The sequence below is a fragment of the Scleropages formosus genome, chromosome 16, assembly GCF_900964775.1.
Source record: "Scleropages formosus chromosome 16, fSclFor1.1, whole genome shotgun sequence".
Classification (NCBI taxonomy): domain Eukaryota; kingdom Metazoa; phylum Chordata; class Actinopteri; order Osteoglossiformes; family Osteoglossidae; genus Scleropages; species Scleropages formosus.
In genome coordinates, this window is record NC_041821.1 from 9,969,204 (window position 1) to 9,989,243 (window position 20,040).

General features: G+C 42.4%; 1 protein-coding gene across 1 annotated transcript; it reads left to right on the forward strand.

Moving 5' to 3' along the window:
• The first annotated feature begins 756 nt into the window (after window positions 1-756).
• On the forward strand, window positions 757-19,499 carry pds5a (PDS5 cohesin associated factor A). The gene is made up of 33 exons (XM_018735861.2): window positions 757-886; window positions 1,739-1,868; window positions 6,479-6,682; window positions 7,327-7,413; window positions 7,804-7,901; window positions 8,394-8,520; window positions 8,680-8,760; window positions 8,856-8,996; window positions 9,218-9,333; window positions 9,627-9,721; window positions 9,892-10,037; window positions 10,112-10,263; window positions 10,393-10,506; window positions 10,634-10,715; window positions 10,862-10,910; window positions 11,502-11,641; window positions 11,728-11,843; window positions 12,347-12,452; window positions 12,554-12,714; window positions 12,945-13,068; window positions 13,403-13,561; window positions 13,842-13,910; window positions 14,100-14,236; window positions 14,413-14,536; window positions 14,699-14,903; window positions 15,094-15,208; window positions 15,539-15,671; window positions 15,792-15,911; window positions 15,991-16,053; window positions 16,223-16,368; window positions 16,487-16,571; window positions 16,702-17,039; window positions 17,800-19,499. Exons 2-33 carry the CDS (start codon window positions 1,752-1,754, stop codon window positions 17,801-17,803), a joined length of 3,954 nt encoding a protein of 1,317 aa, XP_018591377.1. The 5' UTR covers window positions 757-886; window positions 1,739-1,751; the 3' UTR covers window positions 17,804-19,499.
• Window positions 19,500-20,040: the final 541 nt, after the last annotated feature.

A 20,040-nucleotide genomic window follows, 5' to 3' on the forward strand; every position in this document is an offset into this window, starting at 1 on the left:
TTTGTATGTTGGTGATTCGGGAGTGCCGAGGTGTTGTTTGTGCGCGCGCGTTAAATACACATGTTGTTTTTAATGCGCAGAGACGATGACACACGGCACGTTAACGAATCATCAAGTTAAAATGCTGCTCTGCCCTTGGCTTTGCTAGTATGACAACCAGCTACTGAGTTGACGTCCTTTTGGATTTATTCACTAACCGCTGATATTTCTTTCACAAATGATAATATAAAACAATTAGAACTTTACTGCTCACTCATAAACATTATTAAAAGCATTGCAGTACCCGATTGACTCGGGATTTTTTTCTAGACTGAAGTTTTTGAACAGTTGCCTCTTGGTTTCCTTTTTGCGGTAATGTGACTAGTTCTTAATTCACGTTGTTTTCTCCAGAGAACGTTACGTAGCAGTCCTGGCTCTGCTGCTTTTTGAAAAATATTTGCGCCACAATAAGCGGTATTACGGTAACCGATTGACTTGGGATTCTTTCTCAAAGTCGTACTAAAAAGTTTTTTGACATCTGCGTCTTGGTTTTGTTTGGAATTGCGTAACTACTTATGTGTGATATTTTAAAAAGAGTACGACAAGCAGCTACCATTCCTCTGCTTTGATCGACTCCATTTCTTAAAAATAGTTTGCTCTATAACAAGGCGTATTACGGTAACCCGTAGACTCGGGCTCTCTCGGTGTGAAAGTTTCATGGACCCTCCTCCTCTGTGGCTTTCCCGGGTTTCTGGTGGAGTCGATGGGGGGCGCTGTGCACTCATTTTCCGCGCAGACATCGAAGAGCTGCCCTGGCCGAGAGAAGGAGCAGCTTTGTGCGGCAACTGAAAAAGCAAAACCTTAAGGAAAAATCGGAGTTGGACACCGAAACGAGCTGGTTCATGAGGTAAATATCCGGGTAAACGCCAGGTGAACTATGAGGTGAATCGCGCCGCGCGAAAAAAGAGATACTAGGTCTCGAATCGGACTTAGGAAATACATGGTAGTTGAAATGCAAAATCCTTCTTTCTGGAAATATGCAAATTCCCTGCTTTCTCGGCGCAAAGTTAAAGAAATATGATAAAAGTGGTCGTGTGTACGTGTTGCTTTGGATTATCATTATGTGAATGACTGAGATACCAGCATTTTTCTACATAAAAAGTTAATGATATTCGAGAGGAGGTTCCAGAGACTGAGCTTTATTTTTCTAACCATTACTAATGAAGAATTAAAATAGACGTGCTGTTGTATGTGTGCCTGGGCGTGTTTGGGGTGCGTTTGAGGCGTTTTTTTGTCGGTGTATTTTTGAACAGTTTGAGGCCTAGCGCGCAGGCCCCGTTTTTTGGTGCTGCTGATGATGGTAGTTCGGATAGTACTAGCCCCGTTAGCTCACTTTTGTCCTTTTTGGCGTTGTTTTCGTGGCACGGAAGGAAATTTTTACATTTAAAAATATATAATTAGTGTTAAACCTTGCGCCAGAAGTTTTTGTGTGGTTTATTGTGAGAGCACTATGAATTATGAAGGAGCGCGGGTCCTGTGCTGTGCGCTACGGCGGTTCTTCAGCCGCCCGCCCCTGTTGTTGTGTACGTTTTAATTTTTGTTTTAAGGTATTGTGCGTAACTTCCTTTTCCATGTATGATACCGGGATTTTTAAAAAATTGTTATTTCTAGGGTGTGGGGGGCACGGTTTGAAATTGTTTTGGAAGGAAAAAAGTGCTGAATTGATCATCGCCCCGTTGTTCTTCTCTCCGACCTGTAGGGGGCGGTAGAGGATGAGAATGGAGTTCCCGCAGCAACAGAAACCTGCCGAGGGCAAGATCACATACCCCCCGGGGGTGAAGGAGATCACCGACAAGATCAGCAACGACGAGGTGGTCAAGCGCTTAAAGGTCAGATAAACATCCCACTTTGTAGCAGCTTGACTCTCAACACCACTTGCAGTAATCTGTTCCTTGTGCTGCTGTTCTAAATATTTATCATCTTAATTTACTCGGTTTATAGTTAGTTTTTTGATCCATTACTAGTTAGGGATTTTTCCTTGGGCGGTTTTGGGAAGGTACGTTTATCAAGGCTACTGCAACAGTGGCAGGGAGTGGAACTAGAACCAACAATTTTCAAAGTCCGTATCCCCACCACCCACATATACGCTGTTTGAAATCGCTTGTCCCGAGCGGGGTCGCAGCAAACTGGAGCCTAATCCGGCAACACGGCGCAAGGCTGGAGGAGGAGAGGATACACCCAGGACGGGGCGCCAGTCTGTCACAAGGCACCCCAAGCAGGACTCAAACCCCAGCCTGCCCTGAGAGCGGAACCTGGCCAAGCCTACCATGCCACCTACCCACTTTTTTATAATTATTACTAACTTACTTTTAGCTCATATCTTTGTCCAAGGCAAATTCTAAATTACAGTCTGTTTTGTATAGATTTACCCATTTATATATAGTTATTCTTCCTGTATTAAGGCAGGGGAGGTAACTTGATAGAACTTGGTAGAACAGCAGGAGTAGGATTTTTACCAGAAGCCTTCAGACTTCATGGCAGCTGCCCTAAGCAGTACAGTACTTCCCATTTCATGTCATGTTTCATCTTTGAGAGAGATGAACTGACACTTCATTCTGCTGTATCTTATTGTAATTTTCAGTGTAAATAGCCGGAATGTAAATATATTGTTTTTTTTATATTGGATATCCATTTATTCATTATCAGTAGCTGTTTATTAGTGTAGGTTTACAGTGGTCTGTAGCCTATCCCAGATTCATAGAACACACAGCAGAGTATACACTGAATGGAATGCCAGTTTAGTGCTGGGAAATCTCACGCTCATTTAGTTGTTCGTTTACCTGCTACGGGGCACTTGTTTATCCACTATGGGCATTCAGACATGCACCTAGACCCAAGTCCCACAGCCTTGAGGCATGAGCACTTCCCACTGCACTAATATGCCACCCTGTGTTTTGGTTATGCAATTATTGTTCATTATTTGTTAGTTCAAATATTTACTCCGTGTCCTACTGAGGTGATTTTAACTTTTGAGAAAAGCTGCATGAACAGTTTACTGCAGTATGTGAGTAGTGTCCATGGTAATATATTCATATTTTTTATTTTAATCTGTATTGAAAGTCATCTTACCTTTGTGTCACATTTATCTGAAAAATGTAAATGAGGAGTTTATTGAACAGGATTTTAGTTTGTGATTCTGAGATTTAAACTCATTAAGTAAAGGGAGCAGGTGGTATGGTTAAATCTTGCCATCAAAAGCTCCCTTGTTCAAATCCCCACTCCTGCTATAATAGCTTTGATATAGGTACTGTTCCTGAATTTGTACATTAAGAATATTCTGCTGTCTAAATGTAAATAATTGTAAGAACCTGAGTATGAACATAACATTGTCAGTCACCTTGTACAAAGGTCAGTTAGTCTTTCCCCACCTCACATTGGTAATGTATTCTTGAAAACCCCTTTGTGAGTTCTTGTAAGTCAAAGACCTAACATTAATTTCAATGGTAAAATTTTCTTATGCATTCCTGAGCCCCAAAACTCACACCTGTTTAAGTAAAAATATCACCAAACCCAATTAAAATTGGCAAAATTTTCAACTGACATCGCTTCTGAGAATAACAAGACTTTTTTCTTCATTTCTTTATAGCACTGTATGTTTATTTGCACTCGTTAGCTGTTATGTACTTTGCACTTAACAAATGCTCACCTAAGAGAACTTTCGTATGTTCAGTGTTTATGTACTGTTTATTGTATTTCACTCTATGCTTGTAGTCATTTAGCTTACATGGCTATTACATGCAATAAGCTTAAAATGTGGGTTTCCCTCACAGTCCAAAAACATGTTGTAGCTGAGCTGGTAACTCTGAATTTCCCCATGTGTATACATGTGTGTGCATGTGTGTTACATTGCTCAGCAACTGACACTTTGTGTAAAGCCAAGAACTGTGTAACCATATCGCCACATTATTCTTGTGAGATATGTGGCAATAAACTTGCACTTAAGGAAATTTAATAAAATGTACTAAATATGTTTTTAAATAGCTTTAAATTATTTAAACCAGAAATACAACTGTACGCAGAATAAGTATACATATAAAACTTCCACAGTCCAGAGATGTATGGATGTTCATAAATTAGGAACTTTGAGACTCATTCATATTTTGGAGTGTATTTGTAAAGCAATTTCAAGTTAGTTTTTTGATTAACTTTTCCCTGTGGAATTTATGTGGCATTTTCAATCAAGGAAAGGCTGTACGCAGATATGCAGGTTGATGTGAGTCATTTATAACTATTCTTACTGTAGTAGTTTCTATCACAGTTTATTTGGCATTCAAAAGAAATGGTGTCCATGTTGCACAACAGAGGGAGTTTTAACATAGTTTCACATAATTGCTGTAACAATTTGGATAGTATTTTACAGAAAAGTTGTGATACTGATTAGAAGTATGATATTACATTACCAGTATATTTTAAATGCAAATTGTTGCTTGTATATTTACTTTTTGTGCATACTGTTTGGGCACTGTACAAACTGAACTATAGTCGCAGACTCAAGTTCAATATTGTGTGATTAGTATTTCAGTAAAAATAAAACCAAATTGTCTATAGCTCAAATTGTAGTAGTGCATCCTGCCTGCCTGCCGTCCAGGTGTTAATGAATGGTAGTATGTGTACTGGCCATAGTGTCTGTTACTTTAATACACACACACACACACACACACATTTTCTGAACCGCTTGTCCCATTCGGGGTCGTGGGGAGCCGGAGCCTAACCTGGCAACACAGGGCGTAAGGCTGGAGGGGGAGGGGACACACCCAGGACAGGACGCCAGTCTGTCGCAAAGCACCCCAAGTGGGACTCGAACCCTAGACCCACCGGAGAGCAGGACCCGGTCCAACCCACTGCGCCCCCCCCTACTTTAATACATTTCTTTAAAAATTCCTTAGACTTAATTTTGCCTTCTTTAATGGGCAAATGGTTGCCCAAAGTGTTGTCTTGAAATGTTAAATTTGCAGTGGCATCTTACTGTGGAGATTTGCACATGTAGGCATGTGTCCACCCTCCTTTCCACACTTCAGCATAATTTACATTGCTGTGATTGTACAACACTGAATACTCATTGCAGCTGAATCATATTGCAGCTCTCCAGTATCGGTGGAATGTCCCTGGCAGGTCCTCAGGCACTGGCTGGCTGGAGGCTTCCGGGAGACTTCTGCAGCGGCTCTCCTGAGCAATTCCTCTGTGGGCAGTCCACCCATCCCCCCACTGCTCCTGCCTGATCATGGCTCACATGCGTCCTGCAATTTTGACAGCAGCTTGAATAGACAGCGTACACTGGGCTGTGGCAGCTGCTGCCCTCCTGGGTCCTAGAGGTCCTGGTTTCATTTAAAGCAGTGTCAGATTGCTTTTGAAGGATTGTAATGGTTTCTTTGTGAAAGCTGGTTTGTTGTCGGGGAAGTTCTCAGGACAGGCTCAACACTTGCTGTCAGGGCAGCTGGAGTTTAAGAAAGACATGTAATTAGTAACAGTATTTTGAGGGAGTTATATACCAGCATCCTTCCTCTCTCCTCCCTGCTCACACCACAACGTGTGCCTCACCAAACTTTGTATGATGTTTGTCTCCTCATTTGTGCTTATGAAGAGGGTTCCAGACACAGTTGATCTAATTCATCTGTGTCTTTTCCTGGGTGCCCATGCTATCTTAAGTCTCCCCTAAGTTGTTTCTTGTTTGGGCCTGAATTTTTATGGGGTGCTAGTCTTTTGTATGTTATTAAGACCATCTAAGTTGAAAAGGGGTGGCAATTGCTACTTTTTTGGTGTGTGAATAGTTTCACCTAACCTGCCCCTCTGGAAGAGACATTTACATTTATTCACTTAGCAGACGCTTTTCTCCGAAGCTACTTACAATGAATACTATGCCGTGTAACTAGCCCACACACCTTTTTCACCAAGGTGACTTACACTGCTAGATACACTACTTACAATGGGTCACTCATCCATACATCAGTGAAACACACTATGGGGGGAACCTGAACAGCATGTCTTTGGACTGTGGGAGGAAACCGGAGCACCCGGAGTAAACTCACGCAGACACAGGGAGAACATGCAAACTCCACACAGACTGAGCAGGGATCGAACCCACGTTCTCTCGCACCACCCAGGCGCTGTGAGACAGCAGTGCTACTCGCTGTGCCACCGTGCTTCCTTTTTATAGTACTGTTTACTGATGCATACTTTTCAGGTTTACAACACATTTGTTGACCAAATAAGGATATAGTTTGAACTAAGCATATGCAGAAAATATTTTCTCAAATTATTGCATGCGGTTGGAAGGTGTTTGCAGCTGTATTTGTGATTCCAAACGCAAACAAGAAACATTAGCCTACACATGTTACAACATAAGCTGCTGGGCTTTCTGTCTGTTTGGTCTTTTCCTCTGCATCTTGTAACTTTGATGTGTACTATGCTGTGTTTTGCCTCCTGTCTTGCTCTGTTAAAGATGGTGGTGAAGACTTTCATGGATATGGACCAAGACTCAGAGGATGAAAAGCAGCAGTACCTCGCTCTAGCGCTCCACCTGGCATCTGAGTTCTTCTTGCGCAACCCAAACAAAGATGTACGGCTGTTGGTGGCCTGTTGCTTGGCAGATATCTTCCGCATCTACGCACCCGAGGCACCTTATACATCCCACGATAAGCTCAAGGTGTGGACTGGTTCAACAAAGTGCTGAACCCTGCATTATCAAGCATCCCAAAGCAAAATTTTATGTGCTTCGTGATCCTGTGCACAAGAAGTCCAGATTCAAAAGCCCAGAGGTTATCAGTTGTGCCTGCACTGTGGTGGAATGATCTCCCTCTCTTTTAGAACTGCTAAATCCCTTTCATCTTTCAAGAAGTATACCAAAACACATCTTTCATACTCGCTTATTTCTGATCCTCCTTTTTACACCATAAATTTGTATTACATTCAGTCAAAATTGCCTTTGTGTCATTTCTATATGCTGTTCCCACATAACATTATTGTTAGTTTTTTTTATTTTTTTAATTTTATTTTATTTTATTTTAAAGTGGCATTCCCAACCAATGCTATATGAAGCCACCCTTCTAATATCTTCTGCATTAACTGGTAGAATAAGAAAAACTGACTGCTTTGAGAATTACGTGTCTGCACCTATGTCTCTGTTGGTTAAATGTGTTTCTTTTTTCATTTGTACATCACTGCTGAGAAGCATTAAATGATTCAATCTAAGTACCTAACAATTTAATTTTACTGCCTCTCACTTGTCAGTTGTTTTTGCGATGTCACTGTTTTTTGAGAGAACTCCTTTTTTTTTCCCTCCCCTCCCAGGACATCTTCCTGTTTATCACCAGGCAGCTGAAGGGTCTGGAGGACACTAAAAGCCCACAGTTCAACAGATACTTCTACTTGCTGGAGGTGAGTTAAAATTTTTCACTAAAACATTTCCTAATAAATTCTTATTCTTAATCAAGTATTAAAGCAATATTGCTTTTATACTGACAGAGGAAGGCCTTAAATTAAGAGCCAGCACTCGTCACGTAATTATACTCATGGAGGACCACCGAAGGTCAGTTCTTAAGCATAAATAAACTGGAGTCTGGATTTGACTCAGACATGGTATTTAAACATCAGATAAAGCAAACAAAGTGAAGGTTTTAAATCTGGGAGGCCAGAAAATTCTGTTAAAGTTGAAAGGAAAAAGCATACACCTCTATATGAATAGCTGAATCTGCCATAATGTCTTGATCATTTCCTACAGATGATTCCACTTTTGTTCCCCCCCCCCCCCCCACCCTCCCTCTACAGAACCTGGCTTGGGTAAAGTCTTACAATATTTGCTTTGAACTGGAAGACTGCAATGAGATATTTATCCAACTCTTTAAGACTCTCTTCTCCGTCATCAAGTAAGATTAAAACAAAATGGAGATTCATTGTTTATTTGCATTCATCTTTTATCCAACTGTTTGTTATGGACATGTGCTTTGACAGCATAGTTATCTTTATGGTATTCCAAAGTGGAGCTTTTGCTTCCACAAGTCCATCCTTTCAACTAATAGGCATAATTGCCAGCATGAAGTCTACAACTACTAATACCAGGTTTTGCCTGAGGTACCTGACCAGACATTTTAACGGGTAGCTATACAAACATCTTTAGTGTTTCATGTTAGGAATCTACTGTAGTGTGAATTTTCTCTTCTTTATAGGGTATTGAATTACAGTGGGTTAAATGACTAAAATATACAAAATCTGCATGTGTATAAACCAATGTCCATATATATGCTCACTGACTTCTCCCCATTCAGAAGCTCAGGGGGCTGGTCTTCTGTAGATGCAAAATCTATTGAATGACATGCTTAATTGTTATGGTCTCTTTACCTTCTCTCCCTGTACTTTAGCACCAGCCACAACCAGAAGGTACAGATGCACATGCTGGATCTGATGAGCTCCATCATCACAGAGGGAGATGGGGTCACCCAAGAGCTGCTGGACTCTATCCTCATAAACCTCATTCCTGCACACAAGGTGTAAAGTTCATTTCTGAATTTATCACTCAAACTTAATGATGGCTTAAGTGATTGCCTTTTTGAAAATCTGGATCATGGTCAAGAGTTTAACCTAAGATTCTCATTCTATCCCAGTTGTAATCCCTGAGATTTTACAGATTAACACTCCTGTTTGCAGAATTTGAACAAGCAAGCATATGATCTTGCTAGGGTTCTCTTGAAGAGGACTGTTCAAGCCATTGAGACTTGCATTGCCTATGTAAGCATCCTGAGACATTTTCCACCATGGTATTTTGAATGTTTGGCATTTAACCATGTAGTGCATTTATGTGACTAGCGCTGTGATTTTTCCAGTTCTTCAACCAAGTTCTTGTCCTGGGCAAGTCGTCAGTGAGTGATCTGTCAGAACATGTTTTCGACCTGATCCAGGAGCTGTTTGCCATAGACCCTCACCTCCTGGTTTCTGTGATGCCTCAGCTGGAGTTTAAACTGAAGGTACAGGTGTAAAACCTCAATATCCCCAGAGTTTAGCTTGATCCATGCTTACATCATTTTGATGCATTTAGCTAGAAATCGCTTGGAAGCTAAGAAATGTACATTTTCCGGTGTCACAATACAAGTAGTATTTCCTGGGTTGTTCACATACCCTGATTTTTTTTTTTTTTTTTTTTTTTTTTGAATGCCCCTGCTAATATGATAGTGATTTTTCGGTTCAGAGTAATGATGGTGAGGAGCGTCTGGCTGTGGTGCGGCTGCTGGCCAAGCTGTTCGGAGCCAGGGACTCAGAGCTGGCCAACCAGAACCGCCCATTGTGGCAGTGCTTCCTGGGAAGGTACAGAAGCATGGGCCCTCAATAGTGTTGAACATTCCTGAAGTCATTTTGTCTGCCGTGATATGAGACCATTTATGAAGTAAAGGAGTAGAAACAAATATGAGGAAACGTCTTATACAGATCATTGTAGCTTTTTATTGCAATCAGGTTTAGATTGGGGAATTAGAATGGGGAATGCAATTTGTGAAGCTAAATAGTTTGTGGTCCTCAAATTATATACGGAGTATGAATGAGAATAGTTTCTGCTATCTGTAGTAGATTCATAACATGAATTAGATCTTTTTCGTTTTAAGATTCAATGACATCCATGTGCCAGTGAGACTGGAGTGTGTGAAATTTGCCAGTCACTGCTTGATGAACCACCCTGATTTGGCCAAAGATCTTACAGGTGGGGGCTGCACTTGTATAGTAGTAGTGGTTGATTTCATTCAGAAGCATGTACCGTTTGTGTGGCCTTATTTGTCTTTGATTCATTGGTTTAACTGAAATGTTTGTTGAAATGGTTAGAGAAAGTGGGGCTTAAATGCATCCTGACATCTTATTTTTTCACTTCGTCAGAATATCTGAAAGTTCGATCACATGACCCTGAGGAAGCTATTCGTCATGATGTCATAGTCACCATAATTAATGCAGGGAAGAAGGACTTGAATCTGGTGAATGACCAGCTGCTGGGTTTTGTCAGGGAGAGGACTTTGGACAAGAGGGTATGTTGCCTGTTTCTGGTTAGGTTGTTTTCCTGATTGGAGTCATCTCTTCAGCTTGCCTTGTTTGCTTACAGTGGCGAGTTCGAAAGGAGGCCATGATGGGTCTTGCTCAGCTGTACAAGAAGTACTGTCTGCATCATGAGGCTGGCAAGGAGTCTGCTCAGAAGATCAGCTGGATAAAAGACAAACTTCTCCACATATACTACCAGAATAGCATTGATGACAAGTGAGTCTCTGGTTTGTGCTTCACTGGGTTGTTGGACTTGTGATGTCCTAAGTCAGGTTTTTGAGTTGTGATCTTTAGTGACTTGTGAGCAAAATGCCTGTGACCTACTCACTTGGTTATGTTTGCCAGGTTGCTGGTAGAGAAGATCTTTGCACAGTACATGGTGCCTCATAGCTTGGAGACCGAGGAAAAAATGAAGTGTCTGTACTATCTGTATGCCTGCTTAGACCCAAATGCTGTAAAGTAAGTACACTGCCCATTTAGAGGTCATGAGTATGTTTGTTGTTTGTCTGCTGGGTGTTTGCCTACTTGTACAGTAAAGCTCAGAAGAGCCAAGGATATAACACATGGCACTGATACATTTCCCTAGGGCTCTGAATGAGATGTGGAAGTGTCAGAACATGCTGAGGGGTCTGGTACGGGAGCTGTTGGACCTGCACAAACTGCCCCCAGTGAGTAGCGCACACTGCTTGTGGCCAATCGTCGGCCATGTGGAAGTAACTCGGTAGTCACACTTCTTTAGTATTTTTCCTTCATCATATGCATATTCGGTATGTCACAATTGCTCTGGTAACCCATTGTGGTCTTTTATGTACAGTCTGAGGCCAACAACACAGCTATGTTTGGGAAGTTGCTGACCATAACCAGTGAGTATTTTGCACATTCTATGGTTTCCTTGCTAAGAACGTTCAACATGCTGTTTTCCAGACAAACCTGCTTTTGTGCTTTTTATTGGCAAGCTTAATCATCCGTGCAGACCTATGTAATTATTTCCTGCAGGCTTGCACCAGTTTCCCCCCCCCCATAAAGCATGTTTTGTGCTTATGAACTGGATAAACAAAGGTGAAATCTAAATGTTAATATCCTGTTGGCAGAGTGAAGACAGTCCAATACAGAAAGAGCTTCCTCTTTGTTTTTTTTTCCAGAAAAACTGCCTTGACAAGTTCTTGGAATAGAAAAAAGTTGTCTTTTGGGCTTTTTCCACATACCACTGAGGGGTGCAGCTGCTATCTAGGGTTCTAGTTTTCATTAGGGCTACTGGTTTCTGTTCACCTGAAAGAATTCTTTACATTCTCTGAGTCCTTAGGCCTTCACTTCTCATTCATTTCTATTTTCCAAACATAGTACTTGAAGGTCTGGGTCAGATATACCTTGTAGTCCCTCACACCCAGCAGGGGAGAGAATGTGTTGGGCATTTTCAGTTTAAAGAAAATCAACTGTGCATACTGTCCTTGTAGAGAACCTTCCAGATCCTGGTAAAGCCCAGGACTTCATGAAGAAGTTCAACCAGGTGCTAGCAGAGGATGAGAAGCTGCGTGCCCAGCTGGAGCAGCTCATAAGCCCAACGTGCTCCTGCAAGCAGGCTGAGGTTTGCGTGGTGAGTGTTCATCCCACTTCACCCTGTTTGACATATACTTCCACTTATTGAATCAATTTGGTTGACTGGGAAACAATATTTTGCAGAGGGAAATCACCCGCAAGCTGACATTCCCAAAGCAACCTGCCAACCCTTTCCTGGAAATGGTGAAGTTCCTGCTGGAACGAATTGCTCCAGTGCATATTGATTCTGAAGCTATCAGGTAGTCTTCATTATAGTTGAAATCAGACAAACAGTAGTTCACAGGGCATGAGTACTGTGGTAGGGGTTCCTGGTAACTTGTAATACGCGTAAAAATTGCGTATATCATCATTGCTCAGCATTTGAAAGTGATACAGAAAGCAGTTGTCATCAGAGATTGTGAAATTCATCTTGCTGGACTGCATAATGAATGTGGGTTAAGTGGTTTGTAATAATTGTTCTGGATACAGTAGTGAAGTTGTTGGGACACTCACTGAACAAATACAAGCCATTCTTTTGTTAGGACACCTAGTGTTGACATCCTGCAACTGCAGTCTTCGTAGTGTAACTTCCTTGAAGGTGTTTATAAAATCTGTCAAATTAACAGTTTTGCTGCAGTTTAAACATGCAGTTGCATTTTAATCTTTGTTTGGGTAGTTTTTTTAATTTAAAATTGGAGTTCATTTCTTGATGTGTTTGTGTTGGGTGAAACGCTAACCAGTTGTGATGCTATTGGCTTCTCAGTGCTTTGGTGAAGCTGCTGAACAAGTCTATAGAGGGAACTGCAGATGACGAGGAGGAAGGTGTGACACCAGACACTGCCATTCGCTCAGGATTGGAACTTCTCAAAGTGAGGACCCCTGTTTCATGCCAAACCAGAAGTTGTACTCCTCTCGCCACTTGGCCATAATGCGTCCATCCACCCATTGACACCAAGGCTGCTCAACACAGGTGCTGTCTTTCACCCACCCTACCTCCTTCCATTCGGCGGAGACGTATGAATCACTACTGCAGTGCCTGAAGATGGAGGATGACAAGGTGGCTGAGGCTGCTATTCAGATATTCAGGAACACCGGGCAAAAGATTGAGACGGAGCTCCCACAGATAAGATCGTAGGGATCAGCCATAATCTACACAACATTCTTGAGTATCCATTTTTATTTATCGACAGGCCTTAGGCAGTTTGTTACATTCCTTATCATATACTTTTATGATTTTTGATTGTGCAAGTATTTTTTTATGTTTACATTTTATGGTTTTGATATGATAAAGGTTGTGGTCATATATTTCTATGATGAGTCTGAAGCCCTGTGTAAATGCATGTCTGATCTACTTTTATCAGGACACTGATTCCGATCCTGCATCAGAAGGCCAAAAGGGGTACTCCACACCAGGCCAAGCAGGCAGTGCACTGCATTCATGCCATCTTCCACAACAAGGAGGTGCAACTGGCACAGATTTTTGAGGTGAGCCAGTATAGCATGATCTAACTAGTGATTTGTTTTCTTGACCAGGGCAAGTGCAGCTGAGAGCAGTACCAAGCCGCAGCTTTAACAGTATGTTGAATGGTTACCGCAGTGAAAGGTAGTGATTGGGAATGGGGAATGAAGCCTGAAGCACTGGCAAAATGGGTTTCCTTTTGTAATGAAATTATATTTCTGTACATTGCTCCTTTTTGAGTGACCATTTCAGGAAAACAAGGTGTTTTATCTTATCAACTTCAGCAATGAACCATCTGTTTAGGTGATGCTGGCTTGGTCTGAGAGACCCATTCAGCACTCCTCTCCCTCTTTCTTGCAGCCCCTGTCACGCAGCCTGAATGCGGATGTCCCTGAGCAGCTCATCACCCCTCTGGTTGCCCTGGGACACATCTCTATGCTGGCTCCGGACCAGTTTGCTTCACCCATGAAGTCCATTGTGGCCAATTTCATTGTCAAGGACCTGCTCATGAATGACAGGGTGGGTGGTGGCAGTGACTGTCACATATATGGTAGCATATGAAATTAAGGTAGTTTTGAAAAAGAATCTATACCGTAGTTTTAGTAATTTTTGCTGACACCTTTTTTTGTTTTGATAATTATGTCTTGCTTTGTTGCAGACTGCTATTTCTAATTTGAAAGTACCAAGATCGGTCTGATTATTGAACTGTGTAACTCATTGGTGCCCTGTATGTCTGTCTCCATCCTGCTGAGGGTTATGTAAATGTAATTATGTGCTTAATTGCCTCCCTTTTTTCCAGTCTGTGGGTAACAGGAATGGGAAGCTGTGGAGCACAGATGAAGAAGTTTCTCCAGAAGTTCTTGCAAAGGTAAGGTTTGCCGTAGAGCCGTGTAGATGTTTTTAAACTTTTTTCTTTCCCACTTCATTTAGAAAGAAAGACTGAAAAGAAAGAAAGAGAAGAAAGTTGGATTGACTGGTTTCTGTAAATACATCTAGTGCTGTGATATCCCAGCCTGTATTGACCTTAGTTTTCTTCCACCTCTGTAAAATTCCTAAGGTCCAGGCCATCAAATTGCTGGTGCGCTGGTTGTTGGGAATGAAGAACAACCAGTCCAAGTCAGCCAACTCCACCCTGCGTCTTCTGTCTGCCATGTTGGTCAGTGAGGGTGACCTCACAGAGCAGAAGAAGATCAGGTACCTGAAGCGAAATCTTAAGCATTCACCTTTGCATTGGATTTAGTGATTTGGTGTGTAGATATGTAATTAGCAGAATACTACATTTACCTAATAGTTTACAAAAAACTGGGTGATGTTTCAGGGAGCTGTTAATATCTATATTTTCTTTTTATCTTGTAATCCCAACCTGCTAGCAAGTCGGACATGTCTCGTCTACGACTGGCAGCTGGCAGTGCCATATTGAAACTGGCGCAGGAGCCCTGCTACCATGAAATCATCACACCAGAGCAGTTTCAGCTCTGTGGTTTGGTCATCAATGTAAGTTGCCTGTGCGGAGTTTCACAAGAGCAACTTCTGATTAAATTTTTCCTGGTGATAAAAATGACTGGCAGTATATTTTCACCGCTTGACTGTCTTTTAATCACCCTGTCAGTGCTTTTAAGTAATGTCATCTGTATTCCCACCCCTTAATACCTGCAGGATGAGTGCTACCAGGTACGGCAGATCTTTGCTCAAAAACTGCATCTGGCTCTGGCAAAGCTGCTGCTCCCACTGGAGTACCTGGCTGTTTTTGCCCTCTGCGCCAAGGATCCAGTAAAGGAGCGCCGCGCCCATGCCCGCCAGTGCCTGCTGAAGAACATCAGCGTCCGTCGCGAGTACATCAAGCAGAACCCCATGGCTCAAGGTCAGTCTATGCCCGCTGTGGGTTAAATAGACATCTGCTAGCTGTACAGATAGTAGTCTAGTACATCTGACACTCACCTGAGCATTTCAGAACCCAGGACATTTTTTTTTTTCATGCAGAGAATCTAAGATTTTACAGTGGCGGAGAAGGTCCTAATCTGGTTTATTTTCTGAACTCCACCCCCTATCAGAGAAGCTTGTTTCACTCCTGCCAGAGTATGTAGTGCCCTACATGATCCACCTATTGGCCCATGACCCAGACTTCACCAAGCCCCAGGACCTCGAGCAGCTCCGGGACCTCAAAGAGTGAGTGGCTGTGACTGTGGGTGTCCTCAGATTTCCTCTTCTCTCTTCTCAGTCTCCATAACCACTGAGGTGGGAGTATGATGTCACCTACATTCTTACTTTTCCACCTTACTGCCACCACAGTAAGGTTGTTGTGACACTGTAGTTGTTGTGGCAACGGAATACACACTGGCTATGTAGAACACGTTCAGTGACAGCTGCTTTTCTCATCCAGGTTAAATTGTCTGTCAATACCAGTACAAATGGGCCACCTGAGTTCCAATGTCATGCTTTCTGGCATGCTTCCCTCCATTTTTGCCATGACACTAATGGTGCTTCTGTCTTTCTCAGGTGTCTGTGGTTCATGTTGGAGGTGCTGATGACCAAGAATGAGAACAACAGTCATGCTTTCCTCAGGAAGATGGTAGAAAACATCAAACAGACTAAGGATGCACAAGCACCAGATGACCCCAAAACCAATGAGGTAGATAATCCTAGGTGCTGTTAACATCATGGTTCTATGGTTGTTTCATCCAGGCTGCAGTGTCCTGCAGTAGGAAACCAGAAATGCCAGGTGGTAACCATCTGTTTTTCTGCACAACAGAAACTGTATGTCGTGTGTGATGTTGCACTGTTTGTGATCACGAATAAGAGTACAGCCTGTCATCTGGAATCACCCAAAGACCCTGTTTTGCCCACAAAATTTTTCACACCTCCAGACAAGGTAAGCTCCCCCGATTGTTAAAAGTAAAATACAAAGCTTTGTAGTCTTTCCTTGGCTTATCTGTCTTTTTGCTTTTCAGGACTTCATAAATGATAAGGATTATTTGTCATCAGAAGCCAGAACCTTTCTTTTAACAGGAAAGGTAAAGAAGCTCCGCAAATGTCACATAGTTGTCCGTGATGCATGGAAAGACTTGTCCTCTTCAGTCCCTCCACTTAATCAGTAACATAAAGCCTCCAGGATTAAACCTCAGCATTATTATTTGAGATCAATGGTCAGTGTTTGTTTGCTGTTCCTTCCGTGTCCTCCAGCCCAAACCCAACCCTGTGCTGGGCACTGTAAACAAGCCTCTGTCAGTGACAGGCAGGAGGCCCTACACAAAGTCTGCTCCATTGGAGGCAGGCAGTAACCTCAGCAGCAATTCGGAGCCCTGCTCACCTGCTGGGAGCAAGGGAAGGTAGGGGACTGCCATTTCTCTGTGAACATGCCAGACCTCTTTGGTTGCTATTGCTGTTAATAGGCTGTTTGTGTTCTTGTTGTTAATGAGCCTTCTGCATTTTTCTTTTCCCATGAAGGGACGGAGGCTCAGAGGCCACTGAAACGGGTGCCAGTGAGAATGACGAGAACCCTGCAATTGCCGCGACAGAGGCAGGAAAGAAGGTGAGCTTGCTTGAGGAGAAGAGGGAAGTAGAACACCTCCCAGTAGAGCACATGGCTTTCAGAGCCTGGATCGCACACCGGTGGTTTTGGTCATTTAGAGCCTGACCGTCCGTTTTGGAAATCTCCACAGGAGCCCAGCTCTGAGACAGGTCAAGCTAGTGGGCGGAAGTGGGATGCAGGTGCACCCCCCTCCAGCACGGAAAACAGTGTCACCTGCCAAACCACAGCAGCTCCACCCCCAGCTGTAAACAAACCCCGAAGAGGCCGTCCACCCAAGTCACTAGCAGGAGGAGGGGCCAGTAGTGCAGAGAAAGAGGGAGGTGGAGCAGGACGAGGGAGAAAGCGGGCAGTCCCAGCCTCTGATGGCACTGGCACCCCCACAGTAGAGCCAATCACCATCAAGATACCAAAACAGCAAGACACAGATGCCAAGAGGTCAGCCCCACAAAGACAAATGGATCTGCAGAGGTGAGGGGGGAGGGGGTGTATGGGAATGTCACTAATATAGATACTCAAGATTGCAGTAGCTTTGTAGTGTTCTGCTCCCACTATTTTGGATCTCCTGTCCCAGCTGCTTTTTGACCTTTTGAATGTAATCAAGACTAGAAAGACTGTAAATAACATTGTTCCAGGTGTACAGTATACCATATTCCAGGCCCTTGGATGAACAAAGATGCTTATTGCATTTGATCTATTAGCTATTGACCCAGAAATTTTACTGTAACATTTCAGTACCGTAGTATTACTTGGACAGCTGATAGCATGATGGTTAGAGCTGCTGCCTTTGGACCTAATGGTTGCCGGTTTAAATCTTAGCTTCAGCTGTAGTACCCCTAGAGCAATGTACTTACTTTTATTGAAGCAATTTAAGGTATCCAGCAGTATAAATGGGTAAATAATTGTAAGTAACTTGTGGTGTTTTGGAGCAAAGCGTCAGCTAAATGAATAAATGTAATGTAAATGAGTGCTAGAACACCAATTGTGAAGGATGCCAAGGGTTGCAGTTCCCAGAGATCAGTTCAGGTTCTGTCAGACAGACAGGTTGCTCAACGTGGTTCTATCAAAGTTTCAAGGCCTCTACTCACTGGGCATTGTGGCTTATGGTCACTGGTACTGTTAAGGCTCTAATTCCATTTATAGCTAAATTCTGCCACTTGCACACTTTTCTCACCCATATTGGTGAGATGCCATCTCCTTCGTGAACTTTATCACTTCTGGTTACCCTTAGGTAAAAAGAGAACGGCTGCAGACACCCAGGCAGTGGAAGACGAGCAGCTGGCTTGCTTCAGGACTTTCAGGACGCAACAGTGCTGTACAGACCCTGCACCTCCTTTAGACTCCAGAACTCATTTGGGTTCCCCCAGTCGGAGCACACTGTCACTTGCGTTCCCGCACGCACATACAAGAACCGCCACAAGGAGTCTCGGTTCAAGAAGCGAACCGTCTCAGAGGAAGAGAAGCAAGTCTTTAAGACGGTTGATGTCCACTGTATGCAGGTCTGAACAGCCATCTTTGTTGCTGCTTCACTTGGACTGTTTATCTAACATCCTGATATGGTTACATCATTTAACATCTCAAACGTTTATTTTATCTTTAGTAGTTTCTCTCCAACTAATGTACGTTTTCATATGAGTAATTTTACACAGATGCGTCCTCATGCTGACCATTGGAAGCCAAATACTTGTAACATAGTACCTCTGAGTAGATGGGAATGGCTGACTGGGTACTGATTTGTAGAGACTGATTCAGTGGTGGATAGTTGGTGGTCGCTTTTTCAGCTGCAAGAATCCAGTTTTACGGGAAGCAAAATGGGGGGTTGGGAATTTCCAGAAGATCCTTGGATGATTTTTTTTTTTTTTTTTTCCCCTTTTCTTTTCCCTTTTAAATCCCTGGTGACGATAAAAAAATGAATTCAGGGCATATTGGGGTTATCTGCCCAAACATGTCGACTTATTACTGCTGCTTCTGGATTGGTTGTTTTTCTCCTCTGTTCCACTTCTGTTGCCATGGTTCCCGGGGGCCACCTGTCCCCAAGGACTGGTACAGTTTAGTGATTCACCTATATTTTCCACCCAGTGGGGTTTTTTTAAAAAAAAAAAAAAAAAAAAAAAAGCTTTAGCAGGTTGTTCATGTTTCCTCTTCAGAGGCCTTCGCTTTTTAAATTAGATTTTACGGTTTTATAACAATGTGAGGAAAGTGTATAATAAAGACAATGCGCCCTTTTATGCCTTCACTAGACTCGTGATTACCAGAGTCATCTGTTACACCTAAAAAAAGTTTGAATAAATATATGTATATAAAATTAGTTGCCTACGAAATGGTTTAGCTGTTTATTACATAGCTTTTAGACATGGAGATATTTAAAAATGCATAAATATTTCCTGGCTCAATTTTATTTTGTCAATGATTCCAAATATTTTTTTGGAAGAAATGCATACGGATGTCCTTTATTTTATGTAAATGAAATGGGTTTAGTTGTGTGCATCCACGAAATTAGTCTTGTTCTGAAAAGAACACTTTGTCAGAAATGCACTCACAGGATTTTTATTGCAAATTTGATTTGTAATGGCCACGTTTGTTCTACAGGGAGATTTTAGCTTGAGTACTTTTTCTGTATATTCAGTATTTCCTTTATCACTGAATGCAACCAGCATAAACAGTTGTATAATACAAAACTAACGCCAATATTCAGGGCCCAAACACCAAACCTTTTATCCCAGATATCAGCAGCAATGATGGTCTGCAGGCCTCTGCAAAAGGCAAATGATTCCATTGAGCTGAAACGCTTAGGCTATGGTTGACATAGTAGTGGATCACATGTAGCCAGAGCCCGTTACTTTTCCCCAGAATGAGAGCTGTGTTCTGCTGAAACAAATGTGAATAAATGTTCTCTTATTTCTGACAGTATGTTTAAAATGCAAGGAATAAATGTTTGTTCTATAACCAAAGCAACTGGGAACGATTTTCTTCCTGAGGGCACTGTGGAGTCTCCTCAACATTCATTCGGTCAACTATATTACGCCAGTAAAACTGCTGTTACACATTGAAAACCACATTTTTCCACTTTTTTTAATCAAAGAAATCACAGTTTGACAATAAATAACCATGCTGTATGCTTTTTCTTTTTTTAAAGAGAAAGTGAGGGGCAAGTTCCAGTGGAAAAACCTCCATATTGCAACTTTTTTTCGTGCAACACAATATAGTCAATATAACAGGAAGACAAAGCCGTTTCTGCTTTATACAACAAAGATAAGTTCAGCCATTGGTAGTGCATTCAGAGACGAATGTCTTCAATATGAGAACACAGCTGTATGTACAAGAGGAGTTCTGGCACATTGCTTCCTTCTCAGTCCCCACTCAACCCCTGTGCTGAGCCATGGTGTGTAAAGAACAGGAAAGGTGCTTACGGGGGCGAAAGGGAAGGTGATCCCACCCCCCAAAATAAATCTAGCCATGTGTACATGCTTTA

What these genes read in the sequence shown, in the direction of transcription:
- pds5a (XM_018735861.2), top strand. Translation starts at nt 1,752, where the DNA reads ATGAGAATGGAGTTCCCGCAGCAACAGAAACCTGCCGAGGGCAAGATC. An exon ending in CAGAATAGCATTGATGACAA is followed by an intron (nt 10,264 to 10,392) that starts GTGAGTCTCTGG and finishes TATGTTTGCCAG; the next exon opens with GTTGCTGGTAGAGAAGATCT. An exon ending in TTAGACCCAAATGCTGTAAA is followed by an intron (nt 10,507 to 10,633) that starts GTAAGTACACTG and finishes ACATTTCCCTAG; the next exon opens with GGCTCTGAATGAGATGTGGA.